Raw genomic sequence first — 25,664 nt, forward strand, 5'->3', positions numbered from 1 at the left:
CTTTGTTCTTGGTATTGTTCCCATCTTCGTCTAACTGGTTTCTGAACACCCACTTTGTTCCAATGACTTGACGTGGGTCCTCTCTTCGAATCAGTTCCCAAACTTCATTCCTTTCAAATTGATTTAGCTCTTCTTGCATTGATATGCACCATTGATCATCTTGAAGAGCTTCTTCCACATTCTTTTATTCGATCAATGAAACAAAAGTTGCGTTCATACAAAAATTTGTCATGCTCCTGGTAGTTACTCCCTTTGGTATGTCTCCAATGATGTTGTCTAAAGACAATCCCATTGGTGATCTCCAACCTTTTGAAAGATCTTCGGGTTGAGGGACTGGATTCTCATTAAGTACATTTCGTTAAGTCATGACACGTGTTACGTGGCAGTTTACGGTCATGACACGTGGCAGTGGTAAAACTTGTTTTTAATTTAGTCCTATATTTTTAATTTTTGGTTCAATTTAGTACCCCTATTTTTTAAAATGATCCAATTTCGTCATTTTTAATTTGAGACTAAATTAGTAAATAAACTTAATTACAACTTATATATACATGTTAAAATAAATTTCTTTAATATATACATCAAATCACTTCACCTAAATACTCAAATTATTTTATTTTTTACATTTTTACTTTTATAATTTTTTACACTTATAAAAAATAAAATAATTTGAATATTTAGGTGTATTGATTTGATGTATAAATTCAAAACAATAATTTTAATATGTATATATAAGCAATAATTAAACTTATTTACTAATTTGGTCTCAAATTTGAAAGGACAAAATTGAATCGTTTTAAAGAATTGGGTACTAAACCTCTTCGGGTTACTAGAGGTTTCACCTCTATAGATATCCTTCTCAATCTCTTCTAAGGTCAAGAATTCAAAATTACAAAGAACAAAACAATATCTCGTGCAAAAGAGTATAATTATGATGATAGGAAGAACTTCACAATGTTAAGGATATTACAATGGTTACCACTCAACCTACTATCACTCTATGCAAAATGAATTTGACTTTATGCTCTCAGAGTATTCTCACACAAACAAAATATTCAAAGTAAAGAGTAGGGATAGATAAAATGAATACAAAGGATTTATATTGGTTCACCTCCCATTGAGGCTATATCCAGTCTCTTAGGCTACCTATTTAAGAAATTCCACTAATCAATACCTTTGATCAGTAATGAGTATCACCCTCTCAAAGTTACAACGAGTTTCAACCCCTTTAGGCATCAAAAGTACAAATCTTTCTAGGCTACACTGAGTACCAACCTATCCTAGTATCCTTCTTAATCTCCCCCTGAGATCAAGAACACCCAATTACAATGAGTAACCAGAAATACATAGTGAAGTGCACAATTCAGCTCATAGATTACAACTTCACTCAATGAAGGATTTATACTATGTAAGCTCTCAACCCAATATTCACTAAACACTATTAATATGGTAGTTTCACAACACTTTGATATTTTTAATTCTTTCGTTAGTCTTCCCATATGGCTTTGCATCCTTTATATAGTTGTTGCATTTGATAATTATGGAGACTTTCAATTGTAACGCTTCATCATGATTTCTCTTTATAAGGAATAACTTGATGAATTCATTAATTTTATTCTTCAAAATATATCTTCAACATCTTACTTCAAGACTTCAATTCTAAATTTGCTTATGCTATTTGAGATATCTTCTTTCCTTTCTTGATTGAGCTTAAGCTTGATTCAAATGCTACTCTTTCTTCAACGTTCACAATTGTTCTATTAAGGAAACTTTATGCAATGCGATTTTGCATTTAAATTTTAGAGCAATAATACTTCTTCCCACTCAATCAAACAATTCATTTAATGTAAGTTGAGTTCTACTGTTTAGGTCGTCTAATAACTTAGTCATTTAATGGTGTAAGTTTCCTTGGGCCGTCTAACGCCTTGAGTCGTCTAACACCTTGTGTCATCTAGAGACACAGGTTGTCTAATGAATTGGGTCGTCTAATGCATATACCTATCGGTTATCCTTTAGTGTACTCGTTTCATGCACTAACTTTTGTATTGTTTGGACTCATTTAATGCCAAGACTTTGCTTTTGCATCTTTCATACTTCCATCTTACAATAATATTTATAATGCTTCAATCTCAACAATTAAATGTGTGAGAACACATGTATTAGTGATATATATATATATATATATATATATATATATATATATATATATATATATATATATATATATATTTTTTTAATATGTAAAACATGTTAATCAATCACTATAATTGATTTTATCACGTAGATGTTCTTGCTACTCATCTAATGTTGTTTCACTTCTAAACAAAAACTTCCTTGTCTAATAGAGTGATTATTTTGTAATAATAAAAAATTCATTGGTTTAATGCAGCTCATCTACTTTAACAATCTCTCCCTTGTTTTATGATGACACAACCCATCAAGACTAATGCATATCATTAAATATTAGAGCACATGGTTGCAAAATCATATCTTAGAATAGAATAGATCAAAATATGCCATATTGTAAATAGCACAATTCTTATCCAAAGTATCAAATTTTAAGATTGGTAGTTAGAATTCCATATATCAAAGTACAAAATTGATCATAATATCAAGGTGAACAACATAAGATCATCTAACAACAAACTATTAATCAAAACTAATTAAATTCAAATTGTCATTATTGAAAGCAAATACCAATGTACAAGCAACAGAAAGTTGTACCAATAAAATTGAAAATTATGAAATTTAAAGAACAAATTTAAAAACCAAATAAATCAAAAACTAGAAAATTTTTGGAAAACTTAGAAATTGCCCTTGCATTCCTCTTCTTCATCTCTCTTCATTTCTCCCCCTTTTTGTCATTAATAAAAAAGATTTGAAGAAGAAAGAAGTTATCACTACTACGGGGAAGGCTTAGGAGGAGGTAGGGGTATGATGTCACAAGCATAACAGATATCAGCAAACATAATTCTCGTTATGGTTGACATGTGATAGGTTGCATTGTGTTCATCATGTTTGGCTTTATACGCAATCAAAAACTTGATAGTATTTTCACATCCCCGCATGATGGTCTTATACACAATCGTTTTCATGGTGTCTATATTCCTTGTGGCCCTTTCAGGTTCCACGAGAGGCATGGCTGGTATCAATGGAGGATTAAGGTATAACGTGAGGATCACATACGAAAAATGGGTTCAAGATGGGCCTTTAGTTGGATATATGATAGACTCAAAAGTATCCACACTAGAATATGGTTTCAGTGTTGCTTTCCTGCGAATGGGTAAATTTTGAGGAACACTAGGTTTCTTGATGAAGAGACATGAGTCACAAGCTTTCCTTTTGTTGGAGGTACCAACCTTTTTGCTTGGATCATGGTTTCAAGAAAAAATTAGGTTAACAAGGATGGAGATGAGTGATTTAGGGTCAACTAATGATAATCATATATAAGTAGGGATAGTTTTGGAAATATTTGTAGCTCAGACATTTGGAGAAAGATTTTATAATTGCAACAATTAATTTCAAATTTTGGTGAAAATATAAAATATTTGAAATTTGTTTTGAAATTAAAATCAAAACCTTTCCAGATTAAAGATATTTTTGTAATTAATTTGAATTTAGAAAATATTTTAATATATGATCTTCGAAATTAGGAAATATGAAACAAAATAGTTAAAAACATATATGAAGTAGTAATTGTAACACCCCATTTAATTAATAACCCTAATTAAAGGAAATATCACACAGATAATATAAGAGGCAAAGTTCTTGAGTATAGACACTACTCCTTACTGTTATCCAAAAGAAACCAGAATAGAAATTAAGGCACACCACGATGCCAGTAACCAAAATAGTGAAAGGGGTTGACAGAATACAAAAGAAAGTGCAAAAACAAGACAATACATGGGCCATAGCCCTAAAAGAAAGCAGGAATCCAACCCAGAGAGGCTATGCAGCAGAATCACTGTTTCCCTATTGACCACGAGAGGTTCTCACATATGCTCATATCAATAAATTGATGATCATTGCAAAGAGAGAAAACCACACACATAACAATCAAACAAGCAAAGGGTAAGCTAGAGCACAAAATGATTTATCATACAGTTACATACAATTTCATAGTCCAATATGCATATGTCAACCACCCATGTTATGAATTGCAAACAATACACTAAGACTCAAGACACGACTCATCCGGATACATATAATTAGTCGGATTCAGCGGACGCTTGCACATGTGGTGGACTTTACTGCTCTACCGAACTGCTCTACTGAGCTAATTATTACAGTGTCTTGTTCCCTCCAAACACAAGGTTAGCCCTTAAAGTGTTCCAGGCCTTTTACTACTCTCACCACTTGAGTCAATCGCTCTATGTGAGACTAACTAACTCTTTAGAGTGTCAGGATGCAATCCTTACCTTGAATCCTTACTAAATTATATAAATGAGGCACCACCATGAGCTCCCACTAACAGGGGTCAATGGAATTATGTCCTTACCAAATGAGGCACCACCATGAGATCTCACCTAGAGATTCATGGAATTACGCCCTGACCAATGAGGCACCACCACGAAACTATCGTGGAATTACGTCCTAACCACACCAACATCATTTTCCATCAATCAATATAACATTATTGCTCATACCAATTCCATGTCACTTTTATAACCAACCATCCCATACTCATTACACACCAAGATCATGCCAAACTCATCATTCACAACCCATAAACCATTTTACTCATGCATATTCACTTATCTCATGCTTTAACATAGAAATCCAACTTAACAACACATTATGCGAACGATTTGGAATTTTAGAAATAAAACTGCAGCTTGTGTAAAGCTCCAAAAATTTTGTATTTATATTAAAATTAAATATGATTGAATCAAGAACCAACTTAATTGAATAACTATAAAGAAAGTTATGCACTAAACAAGCAAGAAAAGGTCAATGTTGTCAACAACCAAACTACAGTGATCTTGCGATAAAAACTGCTCTCATTACAGAGCTTCGATTCAAGATCTGACCGATCAAAGTCAAACACTATGTGTTAAGGATCCACTGTTAAAATATCAGCGTGATCCAACGGTTAACGAAGTAGGAACCTTCATTTTAAGAAAAGTGTACAGTGTTGTCAACAACCAAACTACAATGATCTTGCGATAAAAACTGCTCTCATTATAGAGCTCCGATTCAAGATCCGACTAGTCAAAGTCAAGAACTATGTGTTAAGGATCAGCTGTTAAAATTTCAGCTCGATCCAACGATTAACGTAGTAGAAACCTTCATTTTACGAAAAGTGTGCAGTGTAGAAAAAAGAGTAACGCCACATCAATCAAACATACTCGCACACCATACATTTTTATTCGACCAACAGCCTCATTCAAGCATCACAGCCATACAAACAGACCAAAAATCGGCAAAATAACTTTAAAAACATAAACCCTAGCTTCCCTTACCTGGAAAAAGCTAGCAGAATATTCCGACACCCAAGCAAGTGGATATTATCGACCATACAGCAGATTCACGAGCTGTAAAATTGTGGAATAGATTCAAAATGGGTTACCATGGTGAACCCTAGTTAGAATCATGATGACAGAGCCGGAAATGAAAAAGGTACGATGGATAATCAACTTACGTGGACTGAAGAATGGAGTTGAGCTAACGCAAAGAAGGGTAAGACCTAAACCCTAGCAGAGCTTCTGTGGAGAGAAAAGGGAAGAGTGAGAGCACTGATTTTGACAAGTAAGTGCAGAATGAGGGATCTTGGCTGCTTTAGGGGCCTTAGCACCCTATGGGCCAGCCTTTAGGCCTAACTAATTAGGGACAGCCCTTAAAAATAAGAGTAGAAAATAATTAAGCCTTACGGTAATAATGAGTCACACAAATATTTAGTATCAATCAAGATCTCTAAATGCAATGCATGAAGTTACAAAAATGCCATTCAAATGCATATGACAAATAAATGTGCACATGTCTAATAAACATAAATGGGTTTAATACTCATCACATTGTATTAATTCATTATGAGACTCATGCCTAAAAGGATACTCAGATGACTAAAACGCTCTTCAATGAATGGTTTTGTAAATATATCTGTTAATTGATCATTTGTTGAGACAATTTTAGACTTTAAAAAAACTATTGTGTGAATTCAATTGACCATGTTTCTGCAATCTATCACATCTAGAACATACATTTTAACCGATTAAAAACATAATCAGTAGGTTGAAATCACTTAATAGAGAAGCACATTGTAAGATCAATATAATTCAATCGATTAAAAAACATGATCAGCGAGTTGAAAAACTGAAAAATTATGCAGAAAATGTAATTAACACAGAACACAAAATATAATCAAACTATCAATCAAAATTAATCACAATTCATAGTATAAGCAAAATTTTAGAAACAGATTGCATTAAGGCATCAAAATTATACAAAAAGATTGATTAAAATGGTTTTCTTTAAGATTTTATAAAGGATCAATTAAGAGAATAACAATCAAACCAATGCACAAGGATTTTTATACTAGTTCACTCATAACAAAGCTACATCCAATTAGTCAAGACAACCTTAGCTTAACTTTCCACTATATCAAAAGTTTTACAAAATTCTTACAAGATTACACTTTTGACAAAACCAAAAATCACACCAAGACTCTTGAATCCCACTAGAATCTAATTCAACATATCAAGACTCTCACTTGCAAATCTAAAATCACACTAGACAAAACCTAGATATCCAAGAAAGACCAAACATCGATGATGGCTCTCCCTAGCCAACCAAATGCTTTTTTCAAGACATCCACACTAATCTAACAAGGCTCCAATAGTTTAAGAAGCAACTCACTAACGTTTGCAACATTATTTAATTCAGAGAGGATAAGTTTTTCAGAGATTTCACACTGATTTCGTGCTAAAAGAATGAATCTATCACACACCTCTATGAAAAAAGTAGGCTTTATAGTATGCCAGTTAACTTATTCAATAGGTTCATTTGTCTGTTCAATATGTTGATTTATCTTGACTTAAGTCAAACTAGCTTATTGAATGATAATTCAACTAATTGAATATGTTAATACTAGAATTATAACAACAAGCCAATTAACCTGTCAAAAAGTCTTTTAATAAATTAAAAGGATACAACCAAACACAATACACCTATTATATGTCAAATAATTTTCAAGCTTCAAGTTCTTCACTTGTTAGCCAGATTAAGCACACTTCAAGCTTTATTAACACACCATTTCTTCAAGTCTTCACACTTTATCAAGTCTTCATCAATCCTTCATAACTTGATCAAGTTTATATAAAATATCTTCATCAAATCTCTATGCATTAAAGTCATTTGTGCTAACATTGGTGGCAACTTTTATACATTAGTCATTATTAATGATTTTTTTTAGATATGCATGGACATTGTTTCTTGCACCAATGACACTTTTCATGCTTTCAAAAGACTTGCCAAAGTTTTGCAAAATGAAAAATATTGTAAAATTTGTTCTTTAGGAAGTGATCATGGAGAAGAATTCCAAAATTTGAGGTTTGATTTTTTTTTTTTTAATAAACATGGAATAAAACATAATTTCTCTGATCCTATAAATCCTCAACAAAAGGGAGTAGTTGAAAGGATGAACATATATTTAAAGGATTAGTTATGTTGAATGAAACTATTTTTCCTAAGTATCTTTGAGCAGATGTTGTAAACATAACCTGCTATGTTTTAAACATGTGCTACTTAGACCTATTTTGAAGAAAAACTTAAACCAATAATTAGCCATTTGGTTACAAGTGTTTCATTCTCAATAATGGTAGAGAAAATCTCGACAAGTTTGATGCTAAAGATGATGAAGGTATATTTCTTAGACATGCTTCAAATAGTCATGCATATAAAGTATATAATAAAAGGGTCATGAAGAATATATGCATGTAGTATTTGATGAAACTGGTCATACTTTGCTAGAACAAAAGGTTCATGATACAGATGATGAAGAAGCATTTCAAACTGGGTCAGAGGTAGAAAAGATAAATGAGGAAGTTCCTGAACCAAAGATTGTGATTCACAACAATTTACCTAAAGATTGGAGGACTCCAAAAGGGTTATCAAGAGACAACATCATTGGTGAAATAGATAAGGAATTTTCTACTAGACTTAAACTCCACAACTATTGTGAAATTGTTGCATATAATTGATGCATTAAAAGATATCAACTGGATTCTAGCTATACAAGAAGAACTAAATCAGTTTTTACAAAAGGATGTGTGGTGTCTTATTCCTATAAGTAATAACATGAATGTGATTGGTACAAAATGGGCTTTTAGAAACAAAATGGATAAAGCTGTAAATATCATTAGAAGAAAAGGCTAAACTTGTTGCAAAATGCTATAATTAGAAAAAAAAATAGATTTTCATGAGACATACGCTCTTGTGACTAGACTTAAGACTCTTACATTGTTATTAGTCTATACATGCATTACAAATTTCAAACTAAACCAAATGGATGTCAAAAGTGTCTTTCTAAATAGCTTTTTAAATGAAGAAATATTTGTTCCACAATCCTTGATTTTGAATATCATATATATTTTGATCATATATATATATATATATATATATATATATATATATATATATATATTCAAGGAGCTGTATTTTACATTAACAATATTTTTTTTTTAAATTTGATTATTACATGAGATTGATTTTCTTTAAACAGAAATTCATTATTTATGTCCTTATTCTTTTTCATATCTTCTCTTATTTTTAAAGGAAAAAAACAATTATTTTGTCTCACTTGATAATGCAATACTTATTTAATATTTAGCCCTTTTTTTATCTCATTACCCTTTTGTATATTCATTTTTTATGAATATAGAAGAGCAAGTAATGTATTATGTGTTTTTTTATAGAGGATTTTTAATTGTAACTTGATTATCATAATTTTTTAGCAATTATGTCTCTTAATTTTTAATTAAATTATAAGAAATTATTTTTTAGTTTAAACTTGCTTTATAGATAGGTATATTAATAAAAAAATAAAAGAATAAATTCATTTTTTTAAATTGATCAAAAAGAAGTGAAGATGAGAACAAGACAATAAGGTTGCTCATCGCATAAGCATAACAATGATCACATAAGCATAACAATAATGAAATGAAAGCTTGTGATGACTTTTGAATCGATATGTGCACATTAATAAAATGAAAAATGAATATTTTATAGATAATATGGTTTATTTACATTGAACAAAAAATAGCTTAAATATTTAGTTATGATTCAATTATTTAATAAGTTCAAAAATTTTTGAAAAAACGAATGACAATATTTATATATGTTTATTTTTTGTTATAGTTATAGTTATATTAAATTATGTATTAATTTTCACTAAATTAATGACAAAAATGATAAATATATAAATTTTAAATATATTATTGTGGTTCTTCCAGAAATTTTGGTAAAATTCGTCACAGGATACACATATGGTATCCGTGCACCATAGAGAAGGAACACCAATAATTTAAATAAATTTGTCTAGATTATGATGGAAAATATTGAATCACAAGGAGATTTTTGTAAAATATTCAAGGTGATATATTGACCATTTCGGTTACTCTAATATTTCAAAAGATAATTATTACTAATGTGTTATTATTATTATTATTATTATTATTATTATTAAAAATGTATATTTATTTTCACTTTTTTGTTATAATAAAAAATAATAAAATTAATAATAATATTTTTATTATTATAATTATAAAATTAAGTGTAAATAATTTTTATAATTTATTTATAAAGATTTTTTAATTATTTAGGGACATCTCTTTAATTAAAATTTATTATGTTTAAAAACAAATTGTCAAATTGAAAAAAATGTTTTTCTAAATAATTTTTTAATTAAAAATTTGTCATATTTTTGTAAAATCATTCAAGGTGATATATATTTACCATTTAATTTTCTTTAATATTTCAGAAGGTAATTATTATTATTGTTATTATATATTAAAAATGTGTATGTATTTTCACTTGTTTTTATTGTTTTTTTATTATAGTAAAAAATAACAAAATTAATAATAATATTTTTATTATTATAATTATAAAATTAAAATAAATAATTTTTATAATTTATTTATAAAGGGTGACAGGTCTTTAATTAAAATTTATTAAATTTAAAAAGAAATTACAAAATTGAGAAAAAAATAATTTAAATAATATTTTAATTAAAAAATTATTAAGTTTAAAAAGAAATTGTCAAATTAAGAAAAATCGTTAAACTTAAAGTAGAAAAAAAGGCAAACAAATGGCTAAGGGTAAATTTGATAAAATATTAATTTTATTTAAAAGACTTAAGGTAAAATTTAAAATAAAATCTGAAAATATATATATATATATATATATATATATATATATATATATATATCTTATTTATATTATACTAGCGTACACACAAGCGTTGTCGCGCTTGTATATACGCATTTTTTAAATATACGTGATAGTATATTAGTAAGTGATGATAATGTAATGTTATTAAGTTTTAATATATAAAATAAAATTATATTTATTAAAAATAAAGTGAAATATATCAGAAAAGATGAGAGAATAAATGTTGATAATTAGAGAAAAAGAGAAAAGCAGAGATAAACGATTTTATAAAAAACGTTTGTAAAAGTAACAATCAATTTTCAAAAATTTTATAAATAATTATATTTTAAAGGGTAAAATTGGTATTTTAAATTGTGGACACAAAAGAAAGAATCTCTTTATATATATATATATATGTATATGTATATGTGTGTGTGTGTGTGTGTGACATCCCATTTAAATAGATTCAATCTACTAAATAAAAACATCGCATAATTTTAGTAATAAAAGAGCAATCAAATGAATAGTATACATAAAGTTCCACTATTTACAGTCATCCATGAAAGTGCTTAAAAGATGCCAAGGCACACCAAAATGCCATGAGCAGAACATAGTCCCAAAAAGGTTCAACAGTTTACAGAAGGGTTGCTCCTAGAGCAGGAAATTATAAAAAAAGCACTAGGGCCATAAAACTGCTCCTAAGAGCCACATACATCAAACCAACTAAATTGCACCACTACCGCCATGAGATCCACCTTCAACATTTCTCTTATCTACTCCCACCAATAAGGCGATCATCGCAAAAGACAAAATAAGACAATAGACAAACACAAATGAAAGGGTAAGCTAGTGTAAAATAATTTTTAATATATTATAGCAGGCAAGTACTTAAAACAGTTCTCAAGCATGCAATAGAGTAGGCATAAGATCATGTTATAGCAAACAAAAGCAGAACATTATGACTCAATTATCCAGATGCATATAATAAGATCGGATTCACTGGACGCTTGCATTTGTGGTGGCCTCTACTGCTCTGCAGAGCCATTGCCAATGGGTTTCACCCTACCACACACAAGGTTAGCCTTCAAGCATCTAAGGTCATTATCCTGCCAAAGACTAGGGCCTCCCGCTACTCTCACCACTTAGATCAGTTTGCTCTACGTGAGACTAACTGATCCTTTAGAGTTTCGGGATGCGATCCTTACTTGAATCCTTATCTTAATTATATAGACTACACACCACCATGAGATCTCCCCACAAGATTCATGGAATTACGCCTATCTCACACCAATTTCATGTTTCTCATGCCATAACCACCACTTTTACCTCAAACATCCAATTCTCATGTTATCACACCACTAACCAACAATTCCATGCCATAACTCATTCCAAACATACCAATTTCAGTGTATATAGATCAAGTAACCATGCATATTCATGACATATAACTAATCCATGGATAAATTAAAGAAAACATAATCAAACATGCACCATTCTCGCTTAGGCTAAGAGCCTTCGCCCAAGCAACAACGACTGCCTCGCTTAAGCTAGGCATCCTCGCCTAAGCGAGACCTGCAACAGTGGCACTCTGCGAGCTCTCGCTTGGGCAGGACCATCTCGCCTGGGCGAGGTCACCACTCGCCCAAAACTAAAGTCCCTTGCTTGAACGAGGACGCGAGCAGAGAGCACACTGGTTTCCTCAAGTGCTCGCTTGGGCGAGCCATTCTCTCCTGAGCAAGATGATACGTCGCTCAAAACCAGAGTTGGTCACCTAAGCGAGAAGCTCGAACAGAACCAGGACGAGCTTTTGATATTCTCGCCTAGGCGAGACGAGCTCACTTGGGCAAGAATACCAATTCTCTCCCACTATTTCACGCATGCAACACCTAAAAACAGCAAAGTACAATCCATACAGTTCATTCATAAATAAGCACAAGCATCTTGGAATCACTTTAAGCATACAACAGAAGCAAAACAGACCACACACTTCAAGACACAAAAAATGACCTAGCTTCCCTTACCTTTTAAAACACTAGCAAAAGCAACAAGTCCGCAATTAAAGAGCACCACAGCTCCAAGAGCTAGAGTAGTGAGCTGAAACATGAAAACCAAGGCAAACCAGGGTATGAGATTAAACCCTAACCAGCATACCTAAATGGTGTAAAGAGGAGGAAAAACAGACCCAAAACCCTAAGGTTCAACTTACTTGGAGGTGGGATGAGTTTCGTTAGCTTGGAGATGAGAGGATCTCTCTATACCCTAGCAGAGCTCTTGCTTCAGTAGGGAGACGGAAGAAAGAGTTTTTCAGATATCTAAAGAAAAAAAAAGTGAGGTGAGAATGAATGGGGCTGGAAGAGGTCTTAGGATCCTCTAAGGGGCTAGTCTTGGGCTTATGAAAAGGGCCAGACCCATATCCATATAAGCTGTAAAATGGGACTAACAAAATATATATATATATATATATATATATATATATATATATATATATATATATATTATATAATCAGTGAATAATCGATTTTAATTGGTTAAGATATTTGTGCTTCTATTCACAATAATCAATTATCAATCAAAGCATATGTACATATGCAGACACAATCTGATTAATATATATCTGATGCAACTTCATATTTTCAAACTTTTAAGTTCGGTTATATTTGAAAGTACAATCAAAACATTCAAGGTTGAATTTTACTTTTAACAATGATTTCTTTAAAAGTTAAAATGCAATTTATTACACAAATATTATTTATACATAAAGACATTATTTTTTTAAAAAAGTTTATATGAGATTGATTTTATTTAAAGGTATTAAATTACAAAAATTATATTATATATAAATTTTAAGGTGTTACACAAATATTGGTTTAAATATAATTCATTGTGATTTGAAATTTATATTTAAATTATTTGATTAATTTAATTGTAATTATTATTTAAATTATTTTTATATCTGGAGATGACATTATTCCCTTTGGTAATTTCCTTTATTTGATATATCAGAAGCAGTAGATAATCTAATTTTAATCCTACTTAACACATTTGAGAAATGCCTACTTTCTATTATATATATATATATATATATATATATATATATATATATATATATATATATAAAATTTCATGTTTATTAATACTTATTATCAAAATTATATTTCACAATGGACTTAATATTTCAATGTATTAGAGGTTGTTACATTTTCTAAAACTTAATAATCTTAATAATTAACTTTTGAGGAAGTTAAAAATAAAAATTCAGATAAAATATAAGTGAAAGCTTATGCACAATTATGAAACGGAATGAGAAGAGTTAACATATCAAATAAAATCAGAAACATATAAAAGTTTACATTTTTTTTCCTATTCTAGATTTAGATTTACGAATAAATGTTTATTCTTTTAGAAACCAATACATGGCAAAAACAAGAAAGTAATCATTGAAATCTTTTTTTTCTCTATATTTCACTTTTATTCATAATATTGAAACCAAATATCTAAAAGAGTGTAAAATACTCTATCTAAAAATCCACGTGACTTAATGGAAAATCAATAACTTATGAAACCAAAAAAAATTATAAGATAAGCACAAATAGAAATTTTCATTAATTTAACATTTTTTTTTTCCTTTCCTACTCTTCCACGCCAACCGTTTTCTAAGAGAGAGACCAAGCCGCCCATGTCCCTTTCTTCTTCATAACATTATTTTTTTCATTCTTTATTCTTTCACATTGGACTGCTGTACTCAGTCACTGTGCACACCACAGTGAGTTCTCTCTCTTTCTTCACCCTTCTCTTTTCCCAAATGGGGAATTAAAAATTAGGATGGCGATGGTGCAACACTGCCATTTAAATACTTACATTATGGTTTTTGGGTTTGTTTTTTATCCCACAAAAAATATATAAAAAGCATATACTAAATTAAGCATATGTTTCCAGCAAATGGTGGGTGTCTCTATGTTGGATCTCTCTCTCTTCTTTCTCCTTCAACATTCATACTCACTATTCCCTTCTCCTTCACTCTCTTCCTTCCATCTTTCTATCTTCAATTTCACTCTCTCACACGGCTTATCCTATCTCATGATGTTCTGTTGTTAGCTTGAACTCACTTCCAACGTCTCTTTGTTTTCATTGCATGTTGTGTAACGCTCTCGCATTCCATTTATTGCGGCCTTTGACTTGTCTTCTCCTTTGCAACTCTTTTTATTTCTTCTCTCTCTTTCCGACTTTATATCTTACATGTAACCAATGTTGTGTCATGGACGTTACTCTTCTTAATTGCTAAATAAACAGGCACAAACCTACCCATGTCTCACAATCTTCCCTTATTTCAACTTTCACTTCCAAATCAATCTCTGCTCCTTGTTTATTATTCTCTATGAACGCCGGTGTATTGTCAGCTTCTCATGATGTGAAGTTTTTTGGTTTTTGTGTGGGGGCGTCTTTCATTAGGGTAAGCAACTCTTAATCCATTGAGAAATTAATCTGTTCTGATTATAAGCATTAGTTACTCTGGCGGAAATTCACATAAATCTTCTATTGCTTGTACTTTTGTGAATCAACAAATGGAGATGCCTAAATCAGGTGTCTCATATATGTCACAAGATTTATTTGTATTTTCTTGGAGTTCCTATAATTTTGAACAGTAATGAAAACCCAATCTGTAACGTCTGTGATTTGTTTTTATATTCCTTTATACTGTGTCTGGATTTCCATTCATAATGGTAAAGTCTCGTATGTCCACAGGAGTTGCTGATATTTTTTGTCTGGATTTTCTGTCTGCAGTTTCGGACAATTTCATTGGCGGTAAGAGGGTAAAAGGTTTCCCTGATCAACATTTAACAGAGGACGTATTGAAGGAGCATTTGCCTGCAAATGACCTATTATGACCAACAAAAAAGCATTACCTGTGTCAACTGTTGTTAGTGGCTTTTGTTTGGGTCATAGGACGCAAAAGATGAGAGTTTTGGAGTTATCACCCTCAGGTGACAATGGTTCCTCTACTAAGGAAGATGAACCTTTACCTCAGGATGCAGATTATAGTAATGTTCTTAGTATAAGTGACGAGCTAGAGACTTCAATCTTGGCAAGATTTCCAAGGTCACAGCTTTGGAAATTGTGCTTTCTAAACAAGCGGTTCTTGGCGCTAGCTCGGAGTGGCGAGATCTACAAAATCAGGAAGGAGATAGGACTGAAAGAGCCATCTGTGTTTATGTTAGCCAGTGGAGAGAGCAATTGGTGGGGAATGGAGTGGCCTTTCATGTCAAGCAAGAAACTCCCTCCCATTCAATCAGATTATAATTTTGAGTGTGGAGACAAGGAGTCTTTTTGTGCAGGATCCCACCTGTTTGTGTTTGGCAAGGAGATTGATGGGCCTGTAACTTGGAGGTTTGATTTAACAAATAATGAATGGCTCAAAGGGCCTTCTATGATCAATCCAAGGTGTCTTTTTGCATCAGCTACATCTGGTGCAATTGCTTTTGTTGCTGGGGGCTATGATGCAACAACTTACACCCAGATTTTGGATACTGCTGAGATGTACGACTCTGAAAGCCAGTGTTGGAAACCCCTCCCAAGGATGAACAAAAGGAGGAAGTTTTGCTCTGGTTGCTTCATGGATAACAAGTTCTATGTCATTGGAGGGAAAGACGAGGATGGGAGGGTCCTCACTTGCGGTGAATTCTTTGATGGGAAGACAAATAGTTGGAAGTTGATTCCTGATATGTGGAAGGATATTCCTCTTAATGCTGAACACTCTCCACCTCTTCTTGCTGTTGTGAACAATGAGCTCTACACACTGGATGCTTCTTCGAATGAGTTGAAGATCTATATGAAGGGAAGCAATTCATGGAAGACTTTGGGAGTGGTTCCTGTGAGAGCTGATGAACAAAGAGGTTGGGGTGTGGCTTTTAAGTCTCTTGGTGATGAGTTGCTTGTGATCGGTGCACCTTCTGTGTCACAGGCAGAGCGAGCCTTGTGTATGTACACTGGTTCTCCTGATCCTGCTGATCACAAATTCAGGTGGCGGCAAATTGGATGCAGCACCATTCAGCTCAATCACTTCATCCGCAATTGTGCTGTTATGTGGACCTGAAATTCTTATTTCATCAACACCTCCAAAACATTCTAAATAAAACTTGGAGACTACTAGGATGAAGTTTTCATTACAACAAGCAGCTTCTGTCATCTCATGATTCATCTTTGTTTCTGTTTTGTTACATGTTGGGGTCGCTTTTTAGAACAACTTATTATTAGGAAGCTTGTTCACGTTTTAACATAGTAGGAGTGAAAATGGCAAGGAATATCCTATTATTGTTGGTGATGAAAACCAGATAAGGAGCTTCAAATCTCAAATGCTACTTTTTCTCTTGTTCTGCTGATTATGCTACATTTTATCGTGTTACTGGATATCATCAAATTTGAATCCTTTGCCTCATTACTTGAGTTGCCATGTTCAAAATACTTTTCAATTCTGTCATCGAATCCCACTACTGATATGAAGGTAATTTTATTTAGTTGCTTCAGAGCTCTGAACAGTAATATTTCCCTCTGTTTGTGCTTTTTTTCTAAGAAAAGACAATGGGAGAACCATAGCGGAAATAGGACGAATATTTGGAAGGCAATATTTTTCCATTCATTACATGATTTTTTTCCTTCTTTTCTTCCATCCTTCCAAATCGAAAATATTTTGTATCTGAAATAATTATTTAATTTAAAATCATATAAATTATTTTTCTTAAATCTTTATTCCAAGTTTATTAAAGGGAGCCAAAGCTTAGCTTTTGAAATTTGATCCTTGAGATACCAAATTGACTTTGTGATTGTGTTATCATTTCACAATTAAATTTTACTGACTGAGAAGTACAACTGTGAATGACAAACTTATCCTCTGCACAGCATTTGCGTGTAAGTGTATATAATCAATCTTCCTTCAGATCTCGGCGTGTAGGTTAACAACAGCCAAAGATTCCTCTTTTGTTCTAATTTTATTGCATCAGGGTTAGATAATACTTATGACTATGAGTTTGATAGATTTTTTTTTTCACAATAAATCCAATTCGAAAAAACAAATATCCAGAATGAACATATTCTCAATTTAATTTCTAATGATCTGATTTCTATGCAGAGTTTTTAATTTTTTTTTAAGTTTAATGTATTTTAGAATAACAATAAATAATTATAAATTATAGAATTAAATATGTTTATTAAATAAATTTATATCTAATACATTTGATAGCAATATAATCTTGAATTGTAGTGTATATCATTTAAATGGATTCAGTGCGATTTATTTGCAAAGTAGCACCGACCACACTGTTTGCGCTGGGGATTCATCACGCCGAAAGTTAAATTCTCCTTTTCAATCTCCTTCCGGCTGAAACTCCATTTTCAATCTCCTGCTGGATGAAACACCATTGGAATTCCGATTTCAAAGGTGAAATTTTGAAAAGAATTTTTTTTTTATTAAAAAAAAAATGAAGAGGAGAAAAAAATAAAAAAATAAGGAAAAAGAAAATTAAATAATTAACTAAAATTGGGGTGAATAAATTTTAATTCACTTGAGAAAGGGAAGGGAAAAGAAAATTGGTTTTGTAGTATTATTTGAGATTAAATTTTTTATTATTAGTTTGTTGAAAAAAAAATTAATATAATTTTGGACTTGTGCATTAAAAATTTGTTGTAGTGGTTTAAAAAAAAAACATTCTTTTGGTAGTGTAAGAGATTAGAAATAAAAGTTAATCAATTTATACTTGTTATATAATGATGATAAATAAATTATTGTTTGAATGTTGAGAAAAAAAAATTAAAAGCACATCACAAACCTTTTTTTATATACGTGCTACTAATTTGGATGAGTAAAAGCAATAAATATATTTACAAAATTGGTTAAAACTATGATCAGTTTTTTGAATAAAAAAAATGTGACAAAATATAATGTTTTTAATATTTATTTTATTTTAATGTGACAAACTATAGTAGATTTGTTATAATAAAATTAATATTTATTTTATACATTAAAAATGGACTTAAGTTAAAAAAACAAAATTTCACATCAAATGTGACCAACATACATTAATATTTGTATTAATATTTGTGTTTAAGAATTAAAAAATAATTTAAGAAAAGTAATCATTTTAACGATGACACTCTACTATTTTATTTATTTAAAGTTTAACTATAAATAAATTTTTTATTAATCAATTTTGATTTAAAAAAAAACACCACCTTTGAAACATGTTTTAAATTTTTTCTCTATCTTCTTTTTAAATCTTTGACTTTATCCTTTTTCTGTTCAAAGATCGAAGTACGTCATAAGACTTCCAGTGTCAAGATCTACAATCTTACATGATCGTAATCTTGAACAAAGGGTATCTTTTACTTTTCATTTTGGTCTATTAAGAAATTTATTGCATGTGGAGTGTTTTGGGCTTGCATGTGACTTTTAAGGGCTCAAGATGAATCTTTATTCGATTATTATTGTTAGAATGATTCTATTCGTTGATTAGGTCACTATAAAAAATCATGTATATTGTGACGGTTTTAATATGATGAATCTTTAAAATCACCGCTTTTTACTGTATAATGTTGTTACGGGTTACACAATTGTCCTATCGCGGAGGTCAAGTGGTTCAAGTCACAATCCAAGAGTGAGATTCCTAGTAGGACAATTGTTGATGGAGAGATTATTGTAGGTGGCATCAATTGTCCTATGGTAGAGGCCAAGTGGGTTGGGTCACAATCGAATCGTGACGCTTGAGCTGTTACACTCTTAAGTAAAAAGAGTTGCCCCCTAACTAATAGTTATAGCTTTTGGTCTAGTGGTAAGTGTTCGATCCTAACAAATGTGAATAATTAGATAATTGCCACAATTTACATGTAAAATATGACATTTTCAACTTCCATTTTTTGATCTGCCATATTTTACATGTAAAATATGGTGTTTTTAATTACCATTTTCTAATAAATATCAATATAACTTTCCTCTCAAGTTTCACTTTCCCTTTCGCTTTTCACTTTTCATGTCTCGCTTTTTCAACTTTCATCTCTCGCTTTTGTGTTTTTATTCTCCTGCTACCAAACCCAGCACCAAAAGTATTCACCAAACTTTCTCCATTTTCACACCCTTAACCAGAGAATTTCAATCTTAGTTTAACTAAAACTCTTGTGGTTCAGTTCTCCTTTTTCACTATCACCACAATGGAATGTGGTGTGTTCCCTAACCACCGAACCTCAATAAGGAAGCAAGAGATTCTACTTCTCCTGAATAGTCTTTTTTTCGTTGGCTACCCCATAATCGATCTCAAGCCTGTCGTGTAATATCCCTAAGGAATATTACTTTGAAAATAACATAATCAATTAAATAAAATGAAATAAATAAGATAATATCGAAAATTCCTCATTTATAAATACATGTTCCCAAAACGCGGGAAAATTAAAATCGCAAAGTTTAAAAAATTGTAAATGTTCTCAATTCAAAGTTATTACAACTATAAAAGCCCAAAATGGCTAATGTTCAAAACATAAAAACATCAAAAACTCAAGTCTTCAAAAGCCCTTATGATCCTGCACTCCAGTCTCAAGCGTCTCCTGGCTCACCTGTCAAATCATCTGCTCCCGGATAATAAATCATCCGATCATCGCCACACACATACAGATAGGGTGAGCTATGCATATATAAATACAATTTAAATATGATACCCATCCCAAGAAATAAAATTACTGATATGTGTTAACTACAGTTGTCCACCCCTGATCTCATATTCCTTCATGAGTCATATGCATGAAACTAGGTCTTGGAACTTTTCTGTGCTTCCACGAAACTGTCCCTTTCGTGGTCCCACCTTACGAGCCAATCCTGCTCATAGTCCAACCCCACAGACTCCTCGTCTGTAGTAAAACATCCAAGCCTTCCAAGCTTGGACCCTGGCACGCACGCAATCACCATACTATGGACTCCTCGCCCAATAGCAACCAACGGGAATAAAACTATTCCTTGCCCATCGTGCGCTCGACGCATGCAATCACCATACTAAGGACTCCTCGCCCATTAGTAGCCGACGGGAACTAACCAGTTCCATGCCCATCATGCGTCCCACCACTAAGCACATCCCAGACCCCTATTGGACTTAGTCCATTAAGCCCAAGCATAAAAGTAAGTGAACTTAGTCTTTCAAGTCCACTAATCAAAACAATAACCAATTTTGCAGCCACCAAAACCGCCTGGCATCGCCTAGACACCGCTAGGCGGATACTGGCAGAAAACCGCCCGGCGGTCACACTCCCACCGCCAGGCACCGTTGACAAAACAGAACCCGTACTTCTCCGTCACCGCCTGGCGGATACAACCCTACCGCCAGGCGCCTCCTGTACGCAGTGGCCACTGCCATTGATTTAAAGTCCTGTTGCCTGACGGCTCATCCCGCACCGCCAGGCGCCATACCGGTAGCGCGATGCCACTGATTTTTGGCACTTTTTACAGGTCTTAATAGACCTTAACCATACAATATCTATCAGTCATCAATTATAGCATTTCAAGACATAAAACCATCCAGAATTTAATATGTACAACTAGCTCATGCCCAATTCAACTATCATCACATCTCAACCTGCCTCACTTGAGTCCTAAAAAAGAACAGCCATAAAATATAAATATTATACTCACCATTTACCATAATACTAATTATCCACTTTACCATGCCAGACCCAAAGTACAACAACATACACCACTTGTGCTAATTTAATTATCATGTACACATCCTTTTCCCCATTTACTACCCAAACCTGTTCTCGTATTCAATAAGGTCTTACCGTTTAGTACTCCTATTACTCAGGTCATAACCAATCTGATCAGTGTTGCCCCTATACTCGGATACCAAACTGCCACTATAGCCACCAATAGATAAGGAAACTCCATTTGTGTGTTTCATCTCACCTTGATCATTTAAATTTCATAGCTAATGCAATTCCAACCTATCACCACTTAACCACTTATCTTAATGGTCCCCCCCCTCAACACACCCATTACCAGACCATCATCCAAAACAAACCTGTTATTTTGCTGTCAGGTCGCCTGGCGGCAACCTCAGTACCGCCAGGCGGTGCGTGAAAAGAAACTGGATTTTGCCCAGATTTCTCTCGCGTTCATAGTGACTCACACACCCCACAATTTCCAAGTTTCCCCTCAAACTGATGTACTCCCACATATATCATGCCTCAAGTTCAGAATGCACTCTTATTATCATTGACTCCAATTAACAACTACGCTACTCCTAATCATCACCTATGACATTCCTTCCAAAATCCCAATCTGAATTCTAGGACTCAATTTCAGACGTAATTCATGCAATATTCCAACAATAATCAATTACAGGTAATTACACGCATACCAATCATTCAAATAAACCCCAAACGTTCCAACATCACGGAGTACCCAAAACCCGCCAGAACTGAACCAGCCAATTCGTAGCGCCTGGCGAACAGCCCCTACCCGCCAGGCGGTGCATGAAGAAAAACCCAGTTTTGGGCTCTGATGGTATGAGTTGCCTGGCGGGCCTTCAACGCCGCCAGGCGGTTTCTGGGTAAAATTCCAGAAACTACGAAAATTAACGCAAAACAACAAGATACACATGCGATTTCATCCATACAAGGCACAATCTATCATCACCAAAATAAAATCAATGTAAGCAACTCCCCTAACCTGGATTAAAGCTTTCCTTGCTCAAAATTTGACTTCTTGAAAGCTCCAATGTTCACCAATGGCTTACTCCCAAATTACCCTCCTAACTCAACTCGCCTATCACTCCAGAAACACGTTCCTCTCTGAATTCTTGCTTCTCACAGTACCTCCTCCAATTCCAGCTAACCAAACCTTCCTTTTTACTACTAATAAGCCTTATAATGGTGGTTTAATAATGCTTAATTGTCAAAAACGAAATTAAGGCTTAATGGCAGTGTTAATTACCCTTCAATTGCATGATATCTTCTGCCTTTTCAGCCATCCTTGGCTGCTAAGTTTACTAGGGTTTCCTTTAACCTTTCAAATTCAAGACAAACCTAAAAATGGCAAAAATAGAGTTTCATTCAAGTCCCTCTAAGGTTTGAACCCACTCTTATGCCATTGCCACTCAATGCCAAACCATTCAACCAAATTCATATTTCATACTAATCAATATAATTCAATTATTATAAAACTCCACAACATGTTTAATATACATAAAAATAATACTAATTTAATACACATAAAAATAGCATAAATAGGACTCGAACCTAAGTCCTCTCACACAAACCAAGTACTCTTAACCACTTGAGCTAGTACTTTTCCACGTCATAACATTATGCATTTATTACCTTAAAGGTTCTCTTTACCCGCATTTATTAAATAATTATTTAATTAATTATTTAATTTTTCCCGGGTCTTACATGTCGCACCATCGACGGCAATTTCATCCACATTAAGGTTCAGATCGACCTAGTATACACTGTGTTTGGAGTGGTGTCACTTGTTCTAATGCTGAAATCCATCAACCTCATCAATGATGGATTCCTTTGTCGTGCATCTACCACCCAAGGTAATGTTAGTCTTCTTGATTTGTGATTGATTAAAATCACTGAGAGCATTAAGACCTTTCATTCATTAGACGAGTTAGAGCTCACTAGGCCAACTTGATTAAAAAAACTCTTAAGACCTGAGTCACTGGGCGAGAGAAATGTGTCGTTGAGCGAAAGGAAAATTCAAATTTGGTAGACAACCATGGGAGGTTTGGTGTTGGTTGAGTATACTCTTACTGGGTGCATTTATTTGTATTTTGTTCTAGTACTTGACTCGTTGGGCTAGTTGCTTAGTCGTTGAGCGAGTGCCTTCGCAGAAGAAACTCGTTAAGCGAGTAAGTGAACTCACTAAGTGAGTATATTAATCTTGGTATTTTACGTGTGGTTTGAAATGTGGAGAAGCTGTGAGGAATTACTATACTATGGAATGTGATGATTTTAAGTGAATGAAAGTTAGACAAAGTGATGAAATGATTTGTGTGTGTGTGTGTATATATATATATATATATATATTGTATAATATGGTGTTCCTAAGGAGAAAGACTGTATAAGTTAGTATAGTGTTATGCATTGAGTAGTGATCCACATTAAAGTTATCCTAACTCTACTAAGCTCACAAAATCATATAGAGAATGGAGTTTAGGTGATGAGATTTGAGGAAAGTCCTATAACAGGATTTGGGGCAAGGGACCTCTTTTCTAGCGAGGCAATAAGTAAATTTACCCTTGAGACCTAGTAACTTTGGGTTGGTCGTGATATTTCTTTTATGATCTCATGGTAGGTGCAGGACTTTGAGTATCTAATTCAATGTATATTCTGGAATTGAGTCTAGAATAGGTTATGTTAGAATTATAAGATGTAATTAATTGATAATAGTTCTTATATGTGAAATGTGTTGACTGATGTTTATGTTTAATCATTGTGGTGTTATAATATGTGATAATATAAAATACTATTGGCTTACCTTTCTTTTTATGTTTGTTGTTGGTTTATCCACCAACGGTTATCGTATGGTATATGTGAGTAGAGGATAGTGAGAGTAGGAGGGTTAAGAAGCGTGAGACTACTGATTGTTGGTTAGAGTATAGTTTGTGGGTATATAATATTGTATTGTATAGATTCTCCATTCTAGAAAAGATTATATATTATGATAAATGTATCATGAGTTTTATGGAGGACTATAAATACATATTATATGTCTATGTTTTTGTTTATTGCTTAATGCTTAAATTGTAATAAATCAGATAGTAGTCTAAATATGTTAGAATGGGAAGTTACAATATACATAATTTCATTTTTAATTTATGGATATAACGAAGTATATCATTTTATATACCTAATTTATTTTTTAGAAGAGTAAATTTGTCTTTGACAAAATTGTAGTCTTCTTATAACAAGATAATACTTTTTAAATAATCATTTTGAATGTTGAAAAGATATATTATTATGTGTATGATGGTTATTAAAAAATATATTTGTTGTGTTAAAATTGGTGCTAAAAAATATAAATGGTTAATAATAAATGTTAGGTTAAAATGATAATTTTAAAATGTGAAGTTAAGAAATAATTTATAATTGGAATGGAAAGTTTAGTGAATATAAAATTGGTTTAATATATTTATTAAGAAATAATAATTTTTTCCTATATATATATATATATATATATATATATATATATATATATATATATATATATATATATATATATATATATATATATATATATATATATATATATAAAGATGTATTTTGCATGCAAAAAGTGTGACGACCAAATTTTTTTGTTACTATTATTTTCTGTATTACATTTAAAATATTTTAACACATCATTTTACAATAATATATACTATACTTAAAATATTCACATATACATATATTTATATATTTTACAATATTGTATCCATATTAAATTTACATTATTTGGTACATATTATATTTTCTATATAGAAGAGGAAGAAATATTATTTATTTACAGTTTCCCCTGGTATATTAGCCTTTAAACATGTGGAAGAAAAAAAGTTACGGATAAGATTCACTTGAACTATTGAGGGTAAATAAAAAGTGACTTCAATCTATCCTTCAAGGATAACCGGTGCATTTGGAGCATTTAGGAATGTAATGGTAAAAATTTTCATTTTTTAAAATGTTACCAAATTATTTACCGCATTTGTCTGTCATGCATTTTCTAGAAAAACTGCTACGATATGATATCGTCAAAGAATTGGTCAGACACGTCAAAGAATGGGCCAAACACGACAAAGAATGGCATGTTAGGGGCAGTCATCTACGATGAGATTATAATATTTGTTTTATAAGAAATCATAAAATAGGAAAGTGAGACAACTATCACATGAAAATATAACATCTCTTAATAAAATAAAATGAAATGAAAAATCTTTTCAAATCCATAAAACTTGGATCTTTATTTTATTTTTAAAGATTTTGATTAATTTTGTAGTAACTAATCAAGATAATTGAGTCTCATCATGACCAACAAAGTAACTCAAGAACATCTCATCTTGAGTACTAACTACTCATTTAAATCCCCAAGGTTACACCTCCAACTACAAAAATCAAATCGTTATTTGTCATGTTTTATTTTTATATTAAATCATATAATTGTATAAATAAATAAATAGGATCAGTACATTACTAAAAATAAATATAATAAATAAAGAAGACTAGTACATGACTGTAAATAAATATAAATAAATAAATGAGAATAAATATAAATTGAATAAATAGGATTAGTA

The 25,664-nt window shown here is 32.0% G+C and overlaps 1 protein-coding gene and 1 long non-coding RNA gene across 3 annotated transcripts; one reads left to right on the forward strand and one right to left on the reverse strand.

Annotated features, from left to right (window-relative positions):
• Positions 1 to 10,856: 10,856 nt before the first annotated feature.
• Positions 10,857 to 12,696, reverse strand: LOC114183977. The gene is made up of 3 exons (XR_003604532.1): positions 12,572 to 12,696; positions 12,387 to 12,459; positions 10,857 to 11,138 (listed from the first exon to the last, which is right to left on the reverse strand). It is a non-coding gene; the product is annotated as an uncharacterized LOC114183977 (long non-coding RNA).
• Positions 12,697 to 14,285: 1,589 nt separating this feature from the next.
• LOC114173903 (F-box/kelch-repeat protein At3g27150) lies at positions 14,286 to 16,798 on the forward strand. Of its 2 annotated transcripts, none has more exons than XM_028058582.1 (2): positions 14,286 to 14,815; positions 15,109 to 16,798. In XM_028058582.1, exon 2 carries the CDS (start codon positions 15,248 to 15,250, stop codon positions 16,454 to 16,456), a length of 1,209 nt encoding a protein of 402 aa, XP_027914383.1. In that variant the 5' UTR covers positions 14,286 to 14,815; positions 15,109 to 15,247; the 3' UTR covers positions 16,457 to 16,798. The 2 variants fall into 2 exon arrangements, with proteins under 2 accessions (XP_027914383.1, XP_027914374.1); XM_028058573.1 differs by having other exon boundaries at positions 14,287 to 14,815; positions 15,148 to 16,798.
• Positions 16,799 to 25,664: the final 8,866 nt, after the last annotated feature.

The sequence above is a fragment of the Vigna unguiculata genome, chromosome 1 (assembly GCF_004118075.2).
Source record: "Vigna unguiculata cultivar IT97K-499-35 chromosome 1, ASM411807v1, whole genome shotgun sequence".
Lineage (NCBI taxonomy): Eukaryota > Viridiplantae > Streptophyta > Magnoliopsida > Fabales > Fabaceae > Vigna > Vigna unguiculata.

Bases quoted from the DNA above. Each gene is read 5' to 3' on its own strand.
- LOC114173903 (XM_028058582.1), top strand. From the start codon at position 15,248: ATGACCAACAAAAAAGCATTACCTGTGTCAACTGTTGTTAGTGGCTTT.